Source organism: Melanotaenia boesemani, chromosome 10, assembly GCF_017639745.1.
Source record: "Melanotaenia boesemani isolate fMelBoe1 chromosome 10, fMelBoe1.pri, whole genome shotgun sequence".
Taxonomy (NCBI): domain Eukaryota; kingdom Metazoa; phylum Chordata; class Actinopteri; order Atheriniformes; family Melanotaeniidae; genus Melanotaenia; species Melanotaenia boesemani.
The window spans coordinates 8,214,432-8,235,284 of NC_055691.1; the positions used below are offsets into that span (position 1 = coordinate 8,214,432).

At 39.3% G+C, this 20,853-nt stretch overlaps 1 protein-coding gene across 2 annotated transcripts; it reads right to left on the reverse strand.

The window, feature by feature from the left end:
• Positions 1-7,023: 7,023 nt before the first annotated feature.
• Positions 7,024-17,209, reverse strand: LOC121647978 (myosin heavy chain, fast skeletal muscle-like). Of its 2 annotated transcripts, none has more exons than XM_041997838.1 (39): positions 17,003-17,209; positions 16,784-16,927; positions 16,531-16,687; positions 16,408-16,435; positions 16,219-16,327; positions 16,041-16,133; positions 15,889-15,952; positions 15,701-15,799; positions 15,512-15,615; positions 15,128-15,266; positions 14,900-15,018; positions 14,467-14,616; positions 14,225-14,395; positions 13,809-14,118; positions 13,623-13,687; positions 13,444-13,531; positions 13,217-13,334; positions 13,007-13,130; positions 12,434-12,570; positions 12,095-12,350; positions 11,737-11,979; positions 11,480-11,656; positions 11,249-11,394; positions 11,067-11,157; positions 10,595-10,984; positions 10,366-10,492; positions 10,156-10,274; positions 9,873-10,069; positions 9,465-9,648; positions 9,209-9,374; positions 8,997-9,121; positions 8,602-8,910; positions 8,326-8,529; positions 8,116-8,241; positions 7,851-8,021; positions 7,651-7,755; positions 7,454-7,549; positions 7,203-7,334; positions 7,024-7,055 (listed from the first exon to the last, which is right to left on the reverse strand). In XM_041997838.1, the coding sequence occupies exons 1-39, from the start codon at positions 17,207-17,209 to the stop codon at positions 7,035-7,037; spliced, it is 5,811 nt and encodes a 1,936-aa protein (XP_041853772.1). In that variant the 3' UTR covers positions 7,024-7,034. The 2 variants fall into 2 exon arrangements, with proteins under 2 accessions (XP_041853772.1, XP_041853773.1); XM_041997839.1 differs by having other exon boundaries at positions 13,623-13,673; positions 13,807-14,118.
• Positions 17,210-20,853: the final 3,644 nt, after the last annotated feature.

The window sequence follows — 20,853 nt, forward strand, 5'->3', positions numbered from 1 at the left end:
GTAAGATGTCCCCTCAGAGTTGCCGTTATGTAGGCAGTCCGGAGAATAAATAAATAAATAAATAAAATAAATAAATGACCACGATCTCGATGTCTCGTCCCTGTTTATTATTTTATCATTAACTATTAGGTGAACCCCAGGAAGCTCGGTTACAGAAGTTTTGTCAGAAATAGTTATATCTACGTTTATTATTATTATTATTATTATTGAAAACCATCTGTTTCAAAATGCTCTTGTAGGGACAAGATTTACGTAGTCCAAATAAAAGTAGCTCTATTCCTAACCCAGGAAACTGGCAACCAGACCGCATGTTGGAGAGATATCTGCTCAGCGCGTGCGCAACGGTTACATAAAACTTTTTTTCATATTCACAAATGAAATGTAAAACATGGGTAAGTTGCACTAATTGTTTGAATACAACCAGTTATTTTTCGTTATTATCATTGCTTTAATTTTACTTTAGAGTTCCCTTTGAAATGATTTTCCCGTTGATTGTTGTTAGCTTGCTAATGTACAGCTACACAAAACGTATTTAAGAAAAAAAAACGTATTTTGAGGAACAGCGTAACTTAAAAAATATTTAAAAATCCACCGTAATACTCAGAAATAATATTACTGAGTGCATAGAAAACATTTGCTAATTTACTATAAGTTTGCCTTTATTTAATAATTAAACTTATACGCCTTCTTTCTACTTTCTTGAAACTATTACTCTACTTATACACAGGATGGCAGTATAGCTATCAAGTTTTTTAACTACAAAGGCAAAATAGCTGTTGTACAGTTAAGTACAATATAAGATAGCACAGAGTGATGTTTTTATTCTATATGTTTGGGTTTTCATTGAGTTTAAATTTGAGTAATTTGACATTTTGTGCTCACTTTCATAGAGAAATTTTAGGACCTTTTTGTTGTTTTTCCACAACCAGGAACTGAAAATGTTTGTTTAGCCTGCTTTTTTCTTGAAGACTTTATACTTAATTGTCCATAACAGTAAATAACAAAGTAGCTAGTTGTTGAAAAGATTTATATAGCATTTATCTAATGGGGGAAAAAACTTTATTATTATTTATTATTCATTTATTTATCAATCAATCAATCAGTTTGTTAGGCTATTTTAAGCTCATTTAGATAGAATAACTGGCTTCACATTTTTTGGACTTCTCCTCAAGGCTTCTTTTTGCCATTAGATGGTAGCCCTAATACCCATTAAATAAAACATGAGACTGGAATTACCATGGCAGAACTGAGGAATAGTGTTGATGAGATGGTACCCAGTGACTGGTTTCCCTTAAATATGCAAATTATGACTAATTCTTCTAATGGTTTGAGAGCAAATTAATTGCATTTTGGGACATTTCCAGCAGACTCTATCTTGTAGCAATAAATGGCTGTTGGAGTTTCTCTATCATTAAGGGCTTATTGATGAAGTGCTGCAGTGACGTATTGTATTGTCTAATCACTACAAAGTAACGATGGGTCTTCACATTAAAAATGTTAATTTGATAATTTTTTTATGTCTATCAAATCAAATTAAGGGACGACAAGATGGATTTAAAGGTCCCATGTTATACATTTTTTTCAACAATTTCATATGGGTGTCAGAGGTCCAACAACATTGTTTTCAAATTATATTACCCCAAATTTGGCCTTGGTCCTTAGTTTCAGCCATTCCAAAAGTAGCTCTAGTGAGCTCTACTGAGAACGGGCTCTTTCTGTGTATTGCGGCGCACCAACTTAAATTTGAACTAAAATGCCACAGCAGGCTGAGACATGAGGATTTGCATCAAAGACGCGTCACGCTTAACCAGTGCACATGTCACAGAGTTTTATTATTCCATATCCAATATCACTGTCAGTGCATTTAGATGATGGTCAATAGAAAATTTCTCCCCAAGCTCACCCTGCCCCCATGCTCCAGGCTCAAAACCGACACAGGTGAGCGTGCCTATTAATGAAGCCATCACACCCACGGTGCCACCCACAATCACTGGTGATGTCACACATACATTATATGGGGAAATAAATAACCCAACATATGGCTCCTACATTCCAGCCCCAAATTATTACACTAAAATAATTTCATCACCACCATTACCTTGTAGGAGACATACACAAACCAAAAATAAAACCCTCACCAATAGTCCTTCAAACAGGCCTTTTATCAAAACCAGTCCAATACAGTCCAATCAGTAGACTCTTTGTTTTTTCTTCTTCCAGTTTATCGTCCTCCTCAGATGCCCGACCTGAATCTGAGTTCATGTCTTCAACTGCTTCCAACACCTCCATCAAATCTTTGATGGCAAAGGGAGTCTGATCTATGTTGGTGCTGAAGATGCTGGTACAGATGGATCCGAAAAGAGTCTGATTCTTTGTCTTGGCTGCTGTTCTGCAGAATGGCTAGATAAACGTGAGGTTCTGATCTGCAGTGAGCTGTGCAGAACCCACAGCTGCCAGTTCGGTCATGTAGATGTCAAGGATGTGTGGCTACAATTCGATGGGTGCCTCAGCGCTGCTTTGCAGGAGATGGAAACTCAGCAGCCCCAGAAACCTGCTGACAGCACTGTTCTCACAGTCTTTCCTCTCCAGCATCACAAATGTTTGTCTGAACATGAAGCGAATCAGCTGGAAGAATTTGTCCGTTCGCAGCATGTTGATGTCAGCCCACTCTCTCTCGAAGGTTTGCAGGAAGCTCTCCAGGTACAGCAGCTGTCCAACGATTCCATGGAAGCTGTGGATCAGTGTGGAGAACTTTTTCGATTTCTTGTTGGAAGCTAATCTTTGAGCCAGCTGGACCTCTGGCTCCTGAACTGAAGCCATCTCACCAGCTTCACATGTAGTCTTTTTCCTCTTCTTCCTCCTCCTCCTCTTCTTCTTGAACTTGTCCTCTGTGGTTCTGACTGGATGCCGAGTTTGATGGCTGGTTCCGTCTCGTTCACAGATGATGTGGAGATTTGAGGATGGACCTCCACTCCTAAATCTTGTGTAGATTCACTGTGTCCCTGGTCCAGGTTCTCCTGCTTTCCCTTGGCTTTCTCTGAGACAAAATCCATGAAGCATTTGTCCTCCTCTGTTAGACCAATTTGTTCTTCGTGTAAAGTTTCTGGGAAATCTGCTTTGACTGCTGTTCCCAAAGCTCATCAAACTTCAACACTGAAATTGGATTCACTGTGACGTCCAGTGATGCCACAGATTACTTGAAAAAGTAATCTGACCACTGATTACTGATTACTTCTTTAAAAAGTAATCTAGTTACTTTACTGATTACTAAGGTTTAGAAGTAACTAAGTTAGATTACTAGTTACTTTATTAGTTAAAACCCCCCAAACAAAAAAATGACAATCGATTTTTTTTCGCATATACTTTACTGAAAGTGCATTAGTTACGAATGGTGACTTTACAATGTTTTGCAACTTGTAACTTAATTGTTTTTCACCTTCTATGAACATAGTCAGTCTCTTATTAACTTTGTAAATCATTCAGTGCTTCTTCCCTACCATCATAAGTAAATACATGAGTTCATGTCACGTTCTCCGATAACCGGACTTTAACGTCCACCTCAGTTCCAGAGGCAGCTTGCAAGTTTTGAAAATTACGGGGGAAAAAAAAACGAAAAAAAAAAAAAAAAAAAAAAGCATAAGACAAATCTGCATTATGTTTTACGTTTACACATGAGAAAATAATGAAATAGTAACGGACTTATTAAAAAAAAAAATCAATTCGGTTTGGAATAGGTTCTGATGAGGAAAGTGGAGAGGCGGACCTCCCATCATGCACCAGGGTAATAAGTTTCTATATCATATTTTTTTCTAAAGTCATGTGCAGTGAATGATTTGTGTTTGTCGATTTAAAAAAGGTCAAGTTTCAGCGAAGAAAGGTAACTGCATGCTTACGAGTACATAAAATTTCTGTACCACCGTTAATGAGAAGGTGTGTTGAGTTAGATAAATACACTTTCGTCCACGGCGCTTGATTTCTAATCATATGTGAAAGGAGTGGGGAGTGCCGAAGTAACGCAGGACGAATATGAAGAGTAACGGTAATTTGATTACATTGTAGGACATCCTAACGCGTTAGATTATATTTTGTTAAAATATGTAGTCAGATTACTGTAACGCGTTACTTTGTAACGCGTTACTGGCATCTCTGGTGACGTCTGGCTGCAAACACTGATCACTGATCTGGCATTCTCCTCGGAGAGAAGCATTCACCATGCAGCCAAGGAGGGTCCTCATTGCTTAAGGGCCACCATCTACAGAACGAACTACCTCCCACGGCTCTAGTGCTTGAGGTACGTTGATGCCAATCAAAAGTTCCACATCTGCATTTACTTCCTACAAATTTGTGTGTCACAGGTGTGGCCATTTTTGAATGTCTTTTGTTTGTGGAATATTCCCTCAAAGAACAGTCATGCTCTTCTGTGTGAAAATCTCAGGTAAGTCACAAAAGTTATCTGAATCCAATCCATCTACTTCCAAATCAGACAACATGTAGATACACACCTTCTTCTCTTGTCCCATGGTTCTAAGGAATGGATATATTGGTTGAGTAAATTGGTGTCCTATTAGTTTACAACAACAAATGTAATGATGTTTTGGCCAAGTGAATAATGTGTTTGTCCTTATAAACTTATCAATTTGTATCATTTTAATTTATTAAGTGAGACTAAGGGAAAGCAGCCGCGCGTGGCATTTGTTGATTAATTTGTCTTTTGTTTACACTATTTTCTGCTAACGTAAATTAGTTTGAAACACTATGTTGCGGCTTCCAAAAACATACCTTTTTGGCCACTGAGAGTATGAGGTTGGGTCCTTGTGTTTGCAGCTTTGTGACGCGCCAGAGGGCTATATTAACAGATACGCTGAGATCCAGGATGCGTTTAGTGTCTTTATTATAAAAAACAGAGCCATCACAGCGCAGCAAAAATGGATGGATAGAAAAATGAAAACCAGTGATTTAAACAGATAATGAAATGATGAATGAATGAGCGAGTAGCTGTCAACAAAACATGGCTACTGCCCAACCCTGACTCTCATCTGTGTCACAGGTGAGTGCGCACCTTTACACCTATATGTGTACACGGCCACTCCCATGTGAACCACCTTCCGGAGCAGTTGTGGCAAAACTACTGCTTCTAGGTTTTGAACCAATTTGAGACTTGACCATTTTCAGTTCTTTTCTTCTCATTCCAGGTTCATCTATGTCTCTAGAAGGGGGTCCCTTCCTATCTTGACTTGTCTCTCCACAAACTCCACAATATCCTGAAACGTGACTCTATGGCAAAACTTCTCCTGAATATCACAAACTGTGCCTCTCCATGACCGCAGCAAGGGAAGATTTTTATAATGGTTTGCATATTTGATGGCACGTTCAAGTCACTAAAAGAATTTCCCATGGAATTGCGACATTCTTGTAACAATAAGCTGTAGGCGTGTAAAGCTTTGATGTCTCCTGCCTTAACCATTTGCCCAGAAAACACCTTATCCATGTAGGCAGAAGCTATTTTGAATGGATCACAAAAATGTTTTTGAAGTAGTGACTTTACCTTTTAATATCCCTGAGAAATAGGCAAATGCTGGCAACTTCGGACAAAATCTCTGGGTTGACCCTTTGTATACTGCTCAAGTTAATACAAACAATTCTTCTGACTTTGAGTTCTTCCTTCGATGTTATGTTCAAAAGCTCTTATGAATGTTTGGTATTGGTATTGTATTGTATTGTATTGGTATTTGGTGGATCACCATCAAAAACCTGTAGATCTCATTTAGATAATAGAAAAAGCAACTGTTGTTCAACCAATAAAAATGTTATTTCTTTCTGCTTGCAGAACTGTGAGGAAACGTTGATCTGTGTCACTCTCTATTGCAGGTACAGATGAGTCAGAAGAACTATATGCAGCTGTTTGATGTAAAGAACCATTTGATGTTATAGGCCGAACAGCCCTAGTCATAGAAGCGGGAAGCCCAACGTTTTTTGTCTTTGGCTTCACAGCAGCGTAACTGAGAGAAAGGACATCATCTACAGCCTCTGCAGTCAACGGTTGCATGTTAAACTCAGGCACAAATGTTGCAGCATTAGCATTCAACAAGTGAGCAAGGTGACATTTTTGGGTCTCATACACAGGCTATGAGGACATATATGACTATTAGAAAACCTTTAGAAAGTGAGTTTTGCATAATATGGGACCTTTAAGCCAGGGGTCTCCAACGCCTTTCCTCGTGAGCTACTGTAGTGCAGGTTTTAGGTGTCTCCTACTACAACACACCTCTGCACAAGCCTATAAATGACCCAGTGATTTGAGTCAGGTGTGTTACATCAGGGTAGAATCCAAAACCTGCAGGACAGTAGCTCACGAGGACCGGAGTTGGAGATCACTGCTTTAAGCAAAGCTGTAAGACAACTGACAAATGTGGGTTGCACCAGAATTCTGGTGCAAGCTCCATTGCAAAAAGAGAATATTTATTACCAACTGGCCATGATATTAAAACTAACTGGTTAATAATAAATGGATCCCTTTGAAACTGCCAAGAGAACTCTAATATGTCCAAGAGCAGGGATCTCCTACTCCAGTTTTCGTGAGCTACTATTGTGCAGGTTGTAGATGTTCCCCTGCTGTAACACACCTGATTCAGATCAATAGGTTACTAACAGGCTTGTGCAGAACTTTTCATGTTGAGTAAGGTATGTTGTAGTAGGGAAGTATCTACAAACTGCAGGGTAGTGGCTCTCCAGAACTGAAGTTGGAGATCCCTGTCCTAAAGAGTCTTGTACTGTATGGAGATATTGATAAGAGACTGCTGTGGACTTATGCCATCAGATCGCATCAAATTGGAGAGTTCTGAGGTCTGGTCTTTGTTATGTTTATATGTTCACGGTCAGCCCTCCCTAAGCAGTTTTGCAGGATTTAGTTAAGCTTTGTTTAGTTACACTTGTAAAAGACACAGTCAACAAATTGATGGTCAAAAATAAAATTTTATTGTTGAGTATTTCAAATCATATTATATGATTAGAAACAGACTGTTGGCTAGGGTGCTTTACTCAGCTGAGTCTTTTCCCTGGAGAAGAAAAAGAATGATAATCAAATTTAAGTTTAAGATGTAATTTACAATCAATAATATTAATTTTTAATCAGTTCTATGAAACAATTTTAACATTTTCATAATTAAGTGTGCATTTAAAGCCAAAGCTGTAAAGACATTTACCTTGCCAGAGTCACGGCTTTTTGCCCTCAGCTTGTTGACCTGAGACTCTGCAATGTCAGCACGCTCCTCAGCCTCCTCCAGCTCATGCTGGATCTTCCTGCACTTGGAAAGATGAACATTGGCCTGCTCCTCCTGGAATACACAGCAAAATAAAAAAATAATCAAATGTAATAGAAGTTACAAAGACTCACCATATATGAAATACATCAAATAATTGCACAAAGTAAATGTTTTTTTGTTTTTCCCCTTACCGCCTCCTCAGCCTGTCTCTTGTAGGCCTTCACTTTGAGCTGCAACTTGTCAACCAGATCCTGCAGCCTGGCAACGTTCTTCTTGTCCTCCTCAGTCTGTAATACAATGTGTGAATTTTTATGTTAAATATGGGTAAAGGCAAGAACAATATTAGAATAATTTATACTATATATGTTAAGTGTCAAGGTTGTTGTACCTGGTAGGTGAGCTCCTTCACTCTCCTCTCATATTTGCGGACACCCTTAACGGCATCAACACCACGTCTCTGCTCAGCTTCAACCTCTGTCTCCAGCTCACGAACCTTGAAAAAGATTAAAAAAATGTATGAATTAGAAACTGTGGTTTAGTATGTTATACATTTCCCGAGGTACAGAAATCTGACATATTCATCCTTACCCTAGACTCAAGTTTCTGGAGCTGCTTCTTGCCACCCTTCATGGCCAGGTTCTCAGCCTCATCCAGGCGGTGCTGCAGGTCCTTAACAGCAACCTCAAGGTTCTTCTTCATCCTCTCCAGGTGAGCACTAGTGTCCTGCTCCTTCTTCAACTCCTCAGCCATCATAGCAGCCTAGAAAGAAATAACATTTAAAGTTGAAATATTTTACAGTTCAGTTGCAATAAAAAAATTTAAATGAGTAAAAACCAATGAAATTTTAACTTACATCAGTGATAGCCTTCTTGGCCTTCTCCTCTGCATTTCTTGCTTCCTGAACAGTGTCATCCACTTCACTCTGGACCTGAACCAGGTCAGCCTCAAGCTTCTTCTTGGTGTTCAGGAGACTTGTGTTCTAAACAATGAGATCTAGTTATATCTGGCCTGATTTCATGGTTGTAGATTTGTGAAGTTTCAAAGAAGTTAGCAGATTAGTTACCTGAGAGTGCAGAAGTCCAACACGTTCGCTGGCATCCACCAGCTCCTGCTCAGCGATCTTGCGGCTTCTCTCTGTCTGTTCCAGAGCAGCTCTGAGTTCCTCAATTTCCGCCACCATGAGACCGTTCCTGCGATCCACCATAGCAGCCTGTTCCTTGAGGTCATCCTGGGCTCTGACAGCATCATCAAGGTGCAGTTGAGCATCCTAAAGAAAAGCACAGCTCATGTACAGTAAGTTACATAAATAGCAGAATAAAGATGTGCTCCCTGACAATACCTTCAGCTGGGCCTGCACGTTCCTCAGCTGTTTCTGGGACTCAGCAGCCTGGCGATTGGCATGGCTCAGCTGAATCTCCATCTCATTCAGGTCTCCCTCCATCTTCTTCTTGATTCTCAGGGCGTCGTTCCTGCTCCTGACCTCAGCGTCCAGAGTGCTCTGCATGGAGTCAGTCACCCTCTGGCTGTTCCTCTTGATCTGCTCCATCTCTTCATCTTTCTCTGCAAGCTTCCTGTCCACCTCACCCTTAATCTGGTTGAGCTCCAGCTGAACACGCAGGATCTTAGACTCTTCGTGCTCCAGGGTTCCCTGTTGGTATCAAAAATTAAATTATGTTCTTATTTATTCAGAAGTGGAATTGTCTTATAAAAATTATTCCTCAGACAAAGATTTACCTCAGCCTCCTCAAGAGCTGTCTGGATTTCAGCCTTCTCTGTCTCAACCTGCTTCTTGGCCTTCTCCAGCTCGTGGATGCTCTTACCAGTCTCACCAATCTGTTCAGTCAGATCTGAGATCTCCTCTGCAAGGATATATTTAATTAATATTTAGACCTAAGATGCAAAAGATAGATTTCAGCTTTTGCTAACAGAGTTGGGTAGAAACTTACGCTGCAGGTTCTTGTTTTCACGCTTCATTGTCTCCAGCTGATCCAGGGCTTCTTCATAAGAGTTCTTCATCTTGAACAGTTCAGTGCTCAGAGAACGAGCCTCCTTTTGAGCTCCCTCGAGTTCTGCCTGACCCTCCTCATACTTCTGCTTCCACTCTGCCAGCACCTAAATAAAAACAGTTTATACCTCTGAGTTATTCATCCATACAGAAAAAAGTTAATTAATATCTTGGTCACCCAAATTAAAAGATGGTACCTTGTCAAAGTTCCTCTGCTTCTTGTCCAGGTTGGCAGCCAGGCCGTTAGCTCTCTCCACATCAATCATAAGGTCCTCCACTTCACTCTGAAGCCTCTGTTTGGTCTTCTCCAGAGATGCACACTTGGAGTTCACAGCCTCAATCTGCTCTTCAGCCTCCTGAAGACGCTGGGCCAGCTTTTTCCTTTAATGGAAATCAGTGAGATTTATCTCAGTAAGCTACACATTTCTATTGTATTTTTACAGGAATTTTTTTACCATAATCAAATTGTAATTCTAACATAAGACTTGAAATGAACACATGACAGCTGTTTTTTAAATGCATATTAATAACTAAAGCCATTTTAATTACACCAAAATGACACAATGGTGCATTAAAAGGCTCTTATTTGTTTGAGTGTTACTTACTTGGATTCCTCAAGCTCCTCAGTGCGCTGGATAGCATCAGTTTCATACTTAGTTCTCCACTGAGCCACCTCGCTGTTGGCCTTGGACATACCACGCTGCAGTTCAGCCTTGGCCTCCTGCTCCTCCTCAAACTGCTCCCTCAACAGATCACAGTCATGGCGGGCTGATTGCAGTCCATGGGCAAGAGCATTCTTAGCCTGGTTAAAACATGCGGAAAAATGAGCACATCTTTTCAATCATAAACAAGCTTTATTAATATACATCTCATCTAAAGGTTTCGTACCTTGACCTCCTCTTCAATCTGCCTCTTGAGTTCCTCAATCTGCTGTGTGAAGGCCTGTTTGCCTCTTGTCAGCTGAGAGACCAGAGCTTCTTTCTCCTCAATTTGACGGCCAAACTCACCTTTTGTGAAAATGTTCATCAAATTAGTTTGAGTACACTTTCATGGTCATACACTGGATAAGTCTGCAGTAAAATCCTGTGTCATATGTACCATTTTCTGTGAGGAGACGTGCTTTCTGTGCACCCAAATCATTGATCTGGCGATTGTTCTCATCATTCTTGGTCTTAAGTTCACTAAGTTGGTCCTCAAGAGTACGGCACATCTTTTCAAGGTTGCCCTAATGTGGAGAAGAGACATGGAATCAGTACGATTTTAATTCAAACTTATTACTGTCTTATTTCCTTTTAATTAGTAAAATACATATTGGTGTGTTTTGTACCTTTGCTTTAGCAACAGCCTCCATGTTGCTAGAGAGGTCATCAATCTCCATCTTGTATTCACTCTTTTCTTTCTCAAGCTTCTGCTTGACGCGCTGTAGGTTGTCGATCTGCTCTCCCAGCTCAGCAACGCTGTCAGCCTGCTTCTTGCGCAGAGCTGCAGCAGTGGCTTCATGCTGCAGAGTAGCCTCCTCAAGATCACGACGGAGCTTCTGGAACTCAGCCTCACGCTTCTTGTTCATCTCAATCTGAGCTGCTGTGGCACCACCAGCCTCTTCCAGCCTCTCGCTGATCTCCTCAAGTTCCCTGGAGAGGTCAGCCCTCTGCTTCTCAACCTTGGCACGAGCAGCACGTTCAGCCTCAATCTCCTCCTCCAGCTCCTCAATACGAGCCTGTTGGGTGTGGGATATGTCAGCCTTGAGGAAACTTTCAAATGATGGAGTATTGTGTGATTGCATATAATAATCCAGTCACCTGAAGCTCCTTGATCTTCTTCTGGAGCTGAGCACCCATTGACTGCTCATCCTCAATCTTGCTGAGGAGTTGGCTGATTTCAAAGTCCTTCCTGTGAGAATTATAATGTGAGATGTGAGATATAGTACATGTTTAGAACCAGAATGAATGTTGAAAAAAGAAGATAAAAACATCTCAGTTACTTTTTCAGTTTCTCGTCAGACTGCTGCTTGTCATTCTCCAGATCCATGATGGATTCCTGAGCCAGTTTCAGATCACCCTCCAGCTTCCTCTTTGCTCTCTCAAGGTCCATGCGAAGTTTCTTCTCTTGCTCCAGGGAACCCTCAAGCTGACAATTAATAAGGAATCATTGTCATGTTTTAGAAAGTATATGATCATTTTTGTAATCAGTTCACAAGACTTTATAAACTTACATCATCAACTTGCTGCTCAAGCTTGGTCTTAGACTTGGTGAGAGTGTTGACTTTGTCTTCCTCAGCCTGCAGGTCATCCAGAGTCTGCTGATGAGCCTCCTGAAGGGCTTTCTTCTCCTTTGTCAGTTTGGCAATGCTCTCATCCTGAGAGGCCATCTCCTCAGTCAGGTTCTTCACCTACATCAGCCAGAAAAGTGTTATCACACAATGTTCTTAAATGTTATCTGATCTGCAGAAACCATCTGACTTTTACAAACCTTGTTCTCAGTGGCATGTTTCTCCTTTTCCACCTTGGCCAAGGTAAGCTCCAGGTCATCAATATCCTTTTTGAGCTCAGAGCATTCATCCTCCAGCTTTCTCTTCTTGGCAGTAAGTTCAGCATTGATTTCCTCTTCATCCTCCAGTCTCTCAGTTGTCTCTTTGAGTTTGGCCTCCAGCTGAATCTTGCTTTTGATGAGTCCCTCACATCTCTCCTCAGCATCTGATAGATTATCTGATTCCTAGTTTACATTTGAAAAATTTTGATTGCACATTCACATTTCACATATAAAGGAAATGACATATATGACATATAAAGACATATAAAGGTACAACTCTTCACAGATATGTACTTACAGATGCCACTTGGAGCTGCAGATCATTCTTCTCCTGCAGAAGAGACACCATCTTCTCCTCCAGTTCCTTCTTCTTGGCCAAAGCAGCAGCCAAGTCTGTTGTCATCTTTTCATAGTTCTCCTTCATCTGGGCCAGCTCCTTCTCAGTCTCAGCACTCTTCAGGAGAGGCTTGATCTTATAGTAAACCTTCATCCATGGCCAGTGTTTGACATTCATGAATGAGCGGACGTTGTACTGGATGGTATAGATGGCTTCCCTGTGGAAATTAAGTTTTTGTTATTGAAAAGAGCAATCTTCATTACTCCTGACATGATTAATCGTTTTCTGTTCTCTACATGCCTCCTCTCCGTCATCTTAACAAACTCCTTCCTCATGAGGTAACCACGGCAGAGAGCCTGAGTCATTGTGACCAAAGCTGCCAACTTTTCATCTCTCATCTCCTCAAGGGTACCCAGCAGACCAGCCTTGAAGAACACCTGAACAAATACAACATAGAAACATTACTTTTGCAGTATATGTCAAACAACAATAAAAGATAGTAGTGTAAGTAGTAGGTAGTGTAAAAGTGAGAAGAGACTCAAAGAACCACACAAACTGTCAAGACAACATATTCACAGATTTTTCACCACATGTACCAGTCTCAAATTTATTTTCTAAACTAACAAGCAGTTACAGCAAATGATTGGTGCTGCTTTAAGAGAAACTGTGGTCCTGCATGGGACATCAGACAATGATGAACCATGGGACACTACTTCATGGCAAAATAAACTGGCACAGGTTAAAATAAAAAAGTGTTTTGACATATCCTCAAATAAAAAAACAGAGTATATCTATCATGGGCAAAATATTAATTGAAAATCCTATCATTCACTTTATTACACCAGAGCTTCTAAAATCAATCAAAGCACTAACCTTGGTGTGTCCAAATCTGTACTGGTCATGATCAACATCAATTGATCCAAGCAGCTTCTCTGAGGCCTTCTTGTTGTCAATGAACTGGCCCTCAGGGATGACACTGGCGTTCAGTACCTTGTATCTTTTATTAGAGATTTGATGGTCAGAGTCATTGTTTTATGATCATACTTGTTCAAGAGCATAATGTAACTAGTATAGAAATTTCACCTCTGTTTAAAGTCACCATAGAGGATTCTGCTGGGGAAACCTTTCCTGCAGATTCTGATACCCTCCAGCACACCGTTACACCTGAGCTGGTGGATGACCAGGAAGTTCTCCATCAGACCTGTAGAGTAAATCTTTCTTAATTATTACTAAAAGTATTATAAAGAAAATAAATAAAGAATTAATCATTGAGTCAACAAAATGACAATTAAATAATGTGTCTTTTGTACCTGGAGTCTTGGACTCATTGGGAATCAGGCAGCGCACAAAGTGAGGATGGGTGCTCCTCAAGTTTGTCATCAGCTTGCCCAAGTTCTCCTGTAGGTACAAAGAAGCGAATATTTGTCACACCGGGGATAACGTGATTTTAAACACTCAAAGGGCATTTGATATCTTTTTTAAAGCTTACCCTGAACTGTGAAGACACAGTCTGCATGGAACCACCCTTCTTCTTGCCTCCCTTCTTGCTGGTGTCTGTTTTTCAGAATGTGATTTAAATAGAAATGTATTTGACAGAGACTTTAAATTGTTTTTTCATTGTCCTCAAAAAATTACACTAAGAAGAACTCATAAAATGCAGTTTACTTGTCAACACTCTTACCCTCAGCGGGAGCAGGGGGATAAATCAGGGCCAGCAGTTTACATGAGGACTTCTGGTAAAGCTGCAAGACGGACTCATTCAGTGGGTCCTTGTTCTTGTCCAGCCAACCACTGATGTTGTAATCCACTGTACCGGCATAGTGCACCAGGGAGAAGTGGGCCTCAGCCTTGCCCTTGGCAGGCTTTGGCTTCTCAAAGGCTTTGTTCTTGCCAAGATGCTGGTCATACAGCTTGTTCTTGAAGGAAGTGTCAGTGGCCTTGGGGAACATGCACTCCTCTTCAAGGATGGAGAAGATGCCCATGGGCTTTATTAACACAGAAAGAGGTGAGAGGGGGTAATGAATCGTCAGTGCTCTAAAGTCATACTCCAGTTGTTTTTGCATCATTGAGATTTCTGAGATTATTGTTTACCTTTTCAATCAGCTCAATGCAGGCAGCCAAGTCCATACCAAAGTCAATGAACTCCCAGATAATACCCTCCTTCTTGTACTCCTCTTGCTCCAGGACAAACATGTGGTGGTTGAAGAACTGTTGCAGTTTCTCATTGGTGAAGTTAATGCACAGCTGCTCCAAAGTGTTGAACTGTAAATGGACAAATAATTAGAGTAGAAAACAGACATGAAAAGAACTGAAATTTTGGAAATGAAGCCTACATCAAAGATTTCAAAGCCAGCAATGTCCAGGACACCAATGAAGAAATTCCTCTGCTGCTTGGTGTCCAACATCTGGTTGATACGGATGACCATCCACAAGAACATCCTTTCATAGATTGACTTGGCCAGAGCAGTGACAGAGTTCAGCACCTAAAGAAAAACAAGGGCATGACTTGATGAATGTCAGTCATCTGTTTTCTAAAGGGCTAGGTCCCTCAACGTGCTGTTGCATTTACTAAATGGCCAACACAAATTGTTTCTTTAAAAATAATTTTAAAAAGATTATGTGATGGCCACTGATTTGTAGTGCATGCAGAATTCAGTGGAAAACTAATAAGACTACTAACCTTCAGTTTTGTATTAATTATATGGAAGTAAATGGTGTTTCATTTTCTCTAAAGTAGCTAATTTGATATTAATGGCTCCTGTTTACCTGAGGCACAGTCTGTCCCTTGGTGACAAACTCATTTCCGACCTTCACTCTGGGATAGCACAGAGCCTTCAGCATGTCAGCAGAGTTCAGACCCAACAAGTAAGCAACCTTGTCAGCATCTAAAAACAGTCATTTAAAATTAATGCATGCAGGATGAGACAGTAATTGTTCATTATGGACAAATTGGGCTTAAAACTTCTGCAAATATTTCAGTGTATATGTACTCACCCTCTGTGCCATCGGGCTCAGCCTGCTCCTCTCGCTGCTTTTGCTTGAACTTCATGTTACCATGGTGAAGAACAGCACCAGTCATCTTGTAGATGCTCATCTTCTCCTCACCACTGAAGCCCAGGATGTCAATGGCATTCTGTTGAAAATATGAAATCACATGAAATGTAATTATTTAAGGATGTGCTTTTAAAAGCTACTTCAATGCATATGTATATATATATATATATATATATATATATATATATATAGACAGAGAGAGAGAGAGAGAGATAGAGATATGCACTCACACCCAACCAGTCAAAAGTTTGAACACACATACCCATTAAATCTAATGGGAAATTGTGTCCAGACTTTTGACTGGTAATGATAAAGTTCACTCACATCAGTGGCTTCCAGCTCAACTTTGTCATCAATGCTGGCCACAGTGATCTGACCCATGCTACACATGGGGAAGTCATAGGGGTTGGTTGTGATCAGTGACATTTCTGAAAATCAAAGAGTAAAATGTTTAGCTCATTTTTAAAAATATGACATTTTATCTGACACATTGCAAGAGCTCAGTCTGCTTACCAATCAGCTCAGGCTTGTGGTTTGTCATCATCTGGTAGAAGATGTGGTAGCCTCTCTCATCAGGAAGCTGGAATGTCACTCTAGACTTCTCCAGCAGATCTGTAAATTTTGTCCATTAGTCTCAGTTTTTTTCACTTTGAAACAGCATTACATGGATTCTCCTTGAGAATTACTTGAACATGACTTACATGTCTCAATATCAGCACTAGCCAGTTTGCCAGTTGTGCCAAAGTGAATTCTGATGAATTTACCCTGTTTGGAACAATCAAATATTTAAGTTCTACCCACATGGTCAATGTTTAGCAAGATTTTTACCATGTAAAAATGATTCCATACTTACAAAACGGGAGGAGTTGTCATTCCTCACAGTTTTGGCATTACCGTAAGCCTCCAGCAGGGGATTGGCAGCAATGATCTGATCCTCCAGTGACCCCTATAATCCAAGTTTAGAACTTGTATTAGAAAAGGACTTTATTCTGTAAGTATTCTGTAATTTCACAGATGTTGTCATAACTTACCTGCATCTTGCTACTTTGTTCCTTCTTCTTATCTCCTCCAACAGAGATAGTTGCAAAGTACTGGATGACACGCTTGGTGTTCACAGTCTTTCCAGCACCAGATTCTCCACTGGGTACAGATATAGACTTGTAAGTATTTGATCACAAAATTAATTTGATTTGAACAAAGTTAATGAATGTGATACTCACGTAATCAGGACAGACTGGTTCTCCCTATCTGTTAATGTGAAAAACAGCATTTACTAAGTATATAAGCCATAAACATCCAAATATAAATCATATGAAACAAACTATTCGTCGTTAAGGACCTACCAGTAAGCATGAACTGATAAGCGTTGTCAGAGACAGAGAAGATGTGGGGTGGAGCCTCCATACGCTTCTTGCCTCTGTAGGCAGATACAACTTCAGAATCGTACACTGGGAGCCACTTGTAGGGGTTCACAGTTGCACAGAACAACCCAGAGTAGGTCTGCAAGAAGTTATAGAGATTTTATGTTAATACCATTAAGAGGCAACTGTAGTAATTCTCAGTCTTTCTGTTTGGGCTTTAGTGAGATTGTCTTACGTAGATCATCCAGGCTGCATAACGCTCTTTGAGATTATACAGCACAGAGGCTTCATTGAGATGGGTCATCATGACCATGTCCTCAATTTTGTCGAACTTGGGAGGGTTCATGGGAGAGACGTCATCTTCTTTAACTGTCCTCTCCTGCAACCGGACATTCCCCACAGTTAGAACTAATCACACTTAATTCCCAGGCAAATGTGACTTTGCTGTACTGACCTCCTCAGTGGTCAAGACTTTGACAGTGACTTTGCCACCATCTTTCTTGATGATTGTTGCCTTCAAGTACAGCTCCTTGGCATCTGCCACGTAGCAGGCAGCCTTGGCATCGAATGGCTTGTTTTGAGCCTCAATTCTCTCTTTCTCCGGCTTACGGAGGTAAATGGCAGCTTTGCCATAAACGGCCATTTCTGCGTCCGTACTCATGGTGGCAGCTTATGTCTGTGAGAAACAAAATTTGTCAAAATTCATTTAAATGTTAAATTTAAACTGTTGCACTCATACATGTGAAACGAAACCTAATTAACATAACATACAATCCTTATGCATGTTTATCTTCACAATAACATTAGGGGGGGTAGCCTAGTGGTTACAGAGTTGGACCTGGGTCTGGAGAACCTTGTTTCAAGTCCCCAGCCTGACAACTAAGGTAAAAGGCCACTGTGGGTCCCTGAGCAAGGCCCCCAACCCCCAACTATTCCCTGGGCGCTGAAATCTGGCAGCCCACTGCCCCCAGCAAACAGGATGGTTGCAGAGAAGAATTTGCCATCTTGGGATTAATAAAATATAATAATAAAAATAAATAAATAATTCTAGCATGTTTTCTCACAACAGGGATGAATGGAAACAGCTTAACACATTTTCTAGATAAATTATTTTAAAAAATTAAACATGACAGGAAGTTGTTCATACCTGACCCTGCCTCTGATACAGTCTGTTTAATCCGCAATCCTGTTGAAAGCATATAATTTTGGTACATTAGTTATTGAAGGAAAGTAAATATTTTTCCTAGGGATACCAACTAAACTAATTTGCTAAGTGTCTCAAATAATGAGAACATAAATATTTAGAATAGACAGGTGACACCTACCACAAGCTGGAGTCTTCAAGGGTCCTCTACCACACGCTGCTGTGTTGTCTTGGACGCCTTATATTGAATCCAGCCCGCCTACTCAGCAGCAGTTAAATACGGGACCCATGCCAAATGTGGTGTGGATAACCGTCAGAGCAGGACTCCACTGAAACACAGTGTGCATCAAATGTATTAGATTTCAGTCAGAAGAGTTTTTTCCTTTTTCAGTTTGAAAATGTTTTCATTAGTTTACTACCTGTTTTAAAAGAAAAATGTATCCAAAGTCACAACAACCCAGTAAATCTATTAAAAAAAGAAAAAATTGGGAGAGGCAAAACTTAAAATTGTTCAGCTGATTTTGAAGGAATTTATTAACTTTCCTCTGCCAATCTTATGTCTGGTTTTGTAATCCTTCATCACTAATTGCTTTTGTGCTGCATGTTTTGATGGTTTGACTAATACAAGGTTGAAGTAATATGTATGCTTCTGTTCAAATTAATTCAGCTGTCTACACAGACTGCTAAACTACTCGTATTTCACTGCGTGTCACCACAACCCCAACTATTTTTAAAGAGTTAAAGTTAATGCTTTGCGTGTGTAAGAGCATATCTTTTACATTTTAGTGATACTTTACATTTAGCATTTTCATTATTCACGCCTCTTTTTTAGTTATAGATAAATAGTTTAAGAAAATAACATTATTTTATTTATTTAGTTTGTTGTTTAGTTAATAGTTAACTAAACAATTAAGTTAATATTAGTAAGCTAGTTAAAATTGGACATATACTTTTCAATCAAAGTCTTCCAGGATTTGTCCAGTGGTTAAAAAAAAAGATAAATAGCTGCTTACTTCTCATATTGATTGTTTGACTCACCAGGACATATCCTTTGTGTAAAAGATAACATCAAAAGTTATCTGGACCTCAAAATATACATTGTTAGAAAGCTTAAAGTACTGCATTCAATTTTCTTTTAAACTGTAAGATAAAAGGTTCTCCACTATCTTATGTGCAAACTTGAAAAGCTTGAATTAAATGCTACTTAGTTAATTTCATGGGGCTGTGGAGATTCAGTGGAAATAAATCAAATTAATTCAAACACATTCACTTAAAACATTTTATTTCTGTTTCCACAAAGTAATTTAGGGCCACATATTATTCAAATGTTTAGAAATACAGATCACCACAGATACTTATTATTTTTTTTTAATATACACTATGGCATGATAAGTTTATTAACACAATGAATATTTGATATACTGCATGTTTCAACATGTGTGGACTTTTTTCAGTTTGATTTGGAGCTGTAAAGAGTCAAAGCAGCATGTACATGTCATTTTATTTTACAAGTGAGTAAGTTAACATTTTTTGAATAGCTACAGTCAAGCCTGTAAGTGAATGTAGTGTAATGTAGTGTTGAACTGTTTAAACCTTTAAATGCGTATTCACCAGGACCTTTCCCCTTTGGTACCAGTGCCACAGATGTTAGAGTTGCAAGGTCAAGTTTTTTTTATTGCAGGTTAATGTGGGTTAATGCTTCTGTCTAAACTGTCTAAGGAATAAATGTCTTTTCTGCTATTTGATGAGCACTATAAAGTCTGCTATTTCTACACGTCTTACACAAAACAGTATCGGTTTTTCATGTTGTAGACAGCATTAATTTAAACAGTGTAAATCAATAAAGGAAATTAACTCCTTGATGCCTGTTGTTGCAAATTTGCGACAAACCACCTCTGGCTTTTGTTTATTTTATTTATTTTCTTTGATTATTTTTATTTATTTACTTTCATTTATGTATTTATTCTATATAATTTATTTATTATCTGTCACGAAGCGTAGAGTATGTGGACCCACATGTAAGCTTACGAGGCAGATGGAATGCAGGAACAAAGTTTATTAACAAGCCTTATAAAGACGACCCCTGTGGAGATAAGACGAGTACATGACAATGAACTGGCAAGGGGAAACTGGAACCAAAGGGTTTAAATACATTGAGGACAACTACCTACAGGTAAAGTGAGTTAGCTAAATCAAACCAAGTGCACTTGGAAGGAAGCAGAAAGTGAAACATTACACAAGGGAAAACCTACATAATAAGACAATAAAAAAGAGCTTAAGATTACAAAAACCAAAACCCAGAGAGCATGACATCAACTGTTTTTTTTGTTTGTTTTTTTCAGTCTGATTTTCTTTGTTCTGTTTCCCCCTTTTTTCCCCACAGTATTTATTTAGTTTTTTTTATATATATATTTTATTCAGTAATTTATTTATAATAAATTCAGGTGTTAAGTAGTTAAAAAATAAGTAGTCCTTACGCCAGAGTGGCAGAGTTGCTTGTTTATTGTTTAGTTTTATCGGGGTTTTTTTGTTTTGTTTTGTTTTTTGTTTTTTGTTTTTTGGCCCACATTTCACAAACCATGTGGCTTCAAATCAGCCAAGTCTGGTAATGCTTTTCATAAAATTTGTGGCATAAAGTAAATATACTAGAATAAACATACTAGATACTTGATATATTAGACTATATCCTGATGTTATTACGATAACTGGGTTTGAATTTTAAGCTTTAAATGAATTTCAAATTGTCATTGCATACTCCTTTCACATTGACTGCCAACTTTTTTTTCATTCTGTTTTAATAAAGGTCTTAACCTCACAAAGAAAAACTAAGTAGTTCCTTAATATATGTATTACATTCCTATATTTCTCAGCCTTGCACAAATTATGCTGGGCCACCACTACAACTTCCAGCTTTTTATTTGTCCTCAGTCATGTTTCATGTCAAACATCATCGTAATCTTGTCGCTCCCTAATAGCCCTCTTGACCTTCCTTGCATGCCTTGCATCTTGCATGCTGTCATCTACTTCATTCAATCCTCTTTGTATTGAAGGGGCATTACTTGTTCTTGATATAATTATTTATATATTTATATTTATGACCATCACATTTCTGAGAAGAGTTTGCTACTTAAATGGTCAGATGGTGAGTGTGTAGAAATCCA